Raw genomic sequence first — 1,436 nt, 5'->3', positions numbered from 1 at the left:
CGCGTGTGCTGGAGTTGAAGTCTGGTGCCCTGGGCGGTCCTGATTTACTGTAATTTACAATGTGAAGTCCAAAACCCAATTAAAAACTAATTAACATAAGCAAACACACAGTACTAGGCTTTAAGAACCGCAACAGAGGAGTGAGATAGTCTCGACATGCAAATGTTTAAGTAGGCTGGGCTAGCACCACAGCCATCCAACAGCAGCGGAGTACACCATGAAACCCCAGATCTTAGTGGTCTGAGCATGTTTTCTTATCTGTTTATTTTTGCTGCAGGATAATAAAAAAGCCTCGTTTGACATACTCCTTTTTTTTTTTCTTTTTCTCCCCCTCGTTTTTCAGATTATGTTATAACTACTAGATAAACGAGCAGTGATGGAATCACTGGACACCGAGGTGAGAGCACGGAAGACTCTGGGGACTGTTGAATATGTAGAGTCTTCTGGTTTCACCCAGGGAATACTGCCAACCAAGAAGGATGTGGTTCAGAATATGCTGTATTTACTGCAGCCCAAAAGAGCTGGCCAGGCCCAGCGATCCAAAGAGGATGCAGCCCAGTTGCTTGCTGAGCACCTCCAAGAGCACTGGTTGGTTTGCAACTTGCACACCATCGCGACGCAAAATATGAAGAAACTTATCCTCAAAATGTATGAGGAGTTTACCAGATTGTATCAGACCAGAAAGCAGAGACAGAACCAGGCTTTTAGCGAGCGAGCAGACAAATTCAACGAGAGTTCTGAGAAGCTCTTTGACGTATTTTGTACAGACACGCAGATGAGAAATAAACTGGAGGAATGCAGTGGAATAAAAATGACTAGCATCGAGTGGAAGTTTCTTGAAGATCAAAGAAGTGAAAGGAAAATGTACTATGAAGATTTCACAGACAAGCAAGAATTGAAGATGATGGAAAGAAGACAAAAGATACAATGTCTGGAGCAGTTCAGAAAGCTTGCAAGGGAGGAGAAGGAAAGAAGCAAAGTGAAGGAAGTGAAATTCAAGAGTAAAGAGCAATCAGACGAAGGCACGAGTGTGGATGAATCTTACCCTGCGGGGGAGGAGAACGGCGGGGCTCCGGCCTTTTCGCTGCGGGGCAGAAGGAAGCGCAGGTGCACCACGACTCCCACGAGCACCGCCATGCCCCTGGAGTGCCAGCATATACGGATGAGCATCAGGAGAGTTAGGCCTGGGTTCTACGAGACTGTGGAGAAGGTCAAAAACTGCTAGCGCGTGCTGCGGTTAGCAGGCAGGGCTCCTGGAGTACGAGGTGGCAGTGCACACATTTAGGCAAGTTTGAAATCCCACCAAGTGATTGTTGCAGATCCCCAAGCCAGAGCTCAGGAACACCTGCCTCCGGGGAAGAGCGCTAGGACAGCGACGGCAACAGCAGCAAGGACTGAAACGTGAATTTGGAAGGAGAAGGTGTCAGCAGCTAACG

The 1,436-nt window shown here is 47.4% G+C and overlaps 1 protein-coding gene across 1 annotated transcript; it reads left to right on the top strand.

The window, feature by feature from the left end:
* The first annotated feature begins 351 nt into the window (after positions 1-351).
* On the top strand, positions 352-1,225 carry LOC104275890. The gene has a single exon (XM_009871975.1). It carries the CDS (start codon positions 377-379, stop codon positions 1,223-1,225), a length of 849 nt encoding a protein of 282 aa, XP_009870277.1. The 5' UTR covers positions 352-376.
* Positions 1,226-1,436: the final 211 nt, after the last annotated feature.

This window comes from Apaloderma vittatum, unplaced genomic scaffold, assembly GCF_000703405.1.
Source record: "Apaloderma vittatum isolate BGI_N311 unplaced genomic scaffold, ASM70340v1 scaffold36120, whole genome shotgun sequence".
Lineage (NCBI taxonomy): Eukaryota > Metazoa > Chordata > Aves > Trogoniformes > Trogonidae > Apaloderma > Apaloderma vittatum.
This window is presented reverse-complemented; position numbering and strand designations above follow the sequence as displayed.

Excerpts from the sequence above, each read along its gene's own strand:
- LOC104275890 (XM_009871975.1), top strand. The coding sequence starts at position 377 with ATGGAATCACTGGACACCGAGGTGAGAGCACGGAAGACTCTGGGGACT.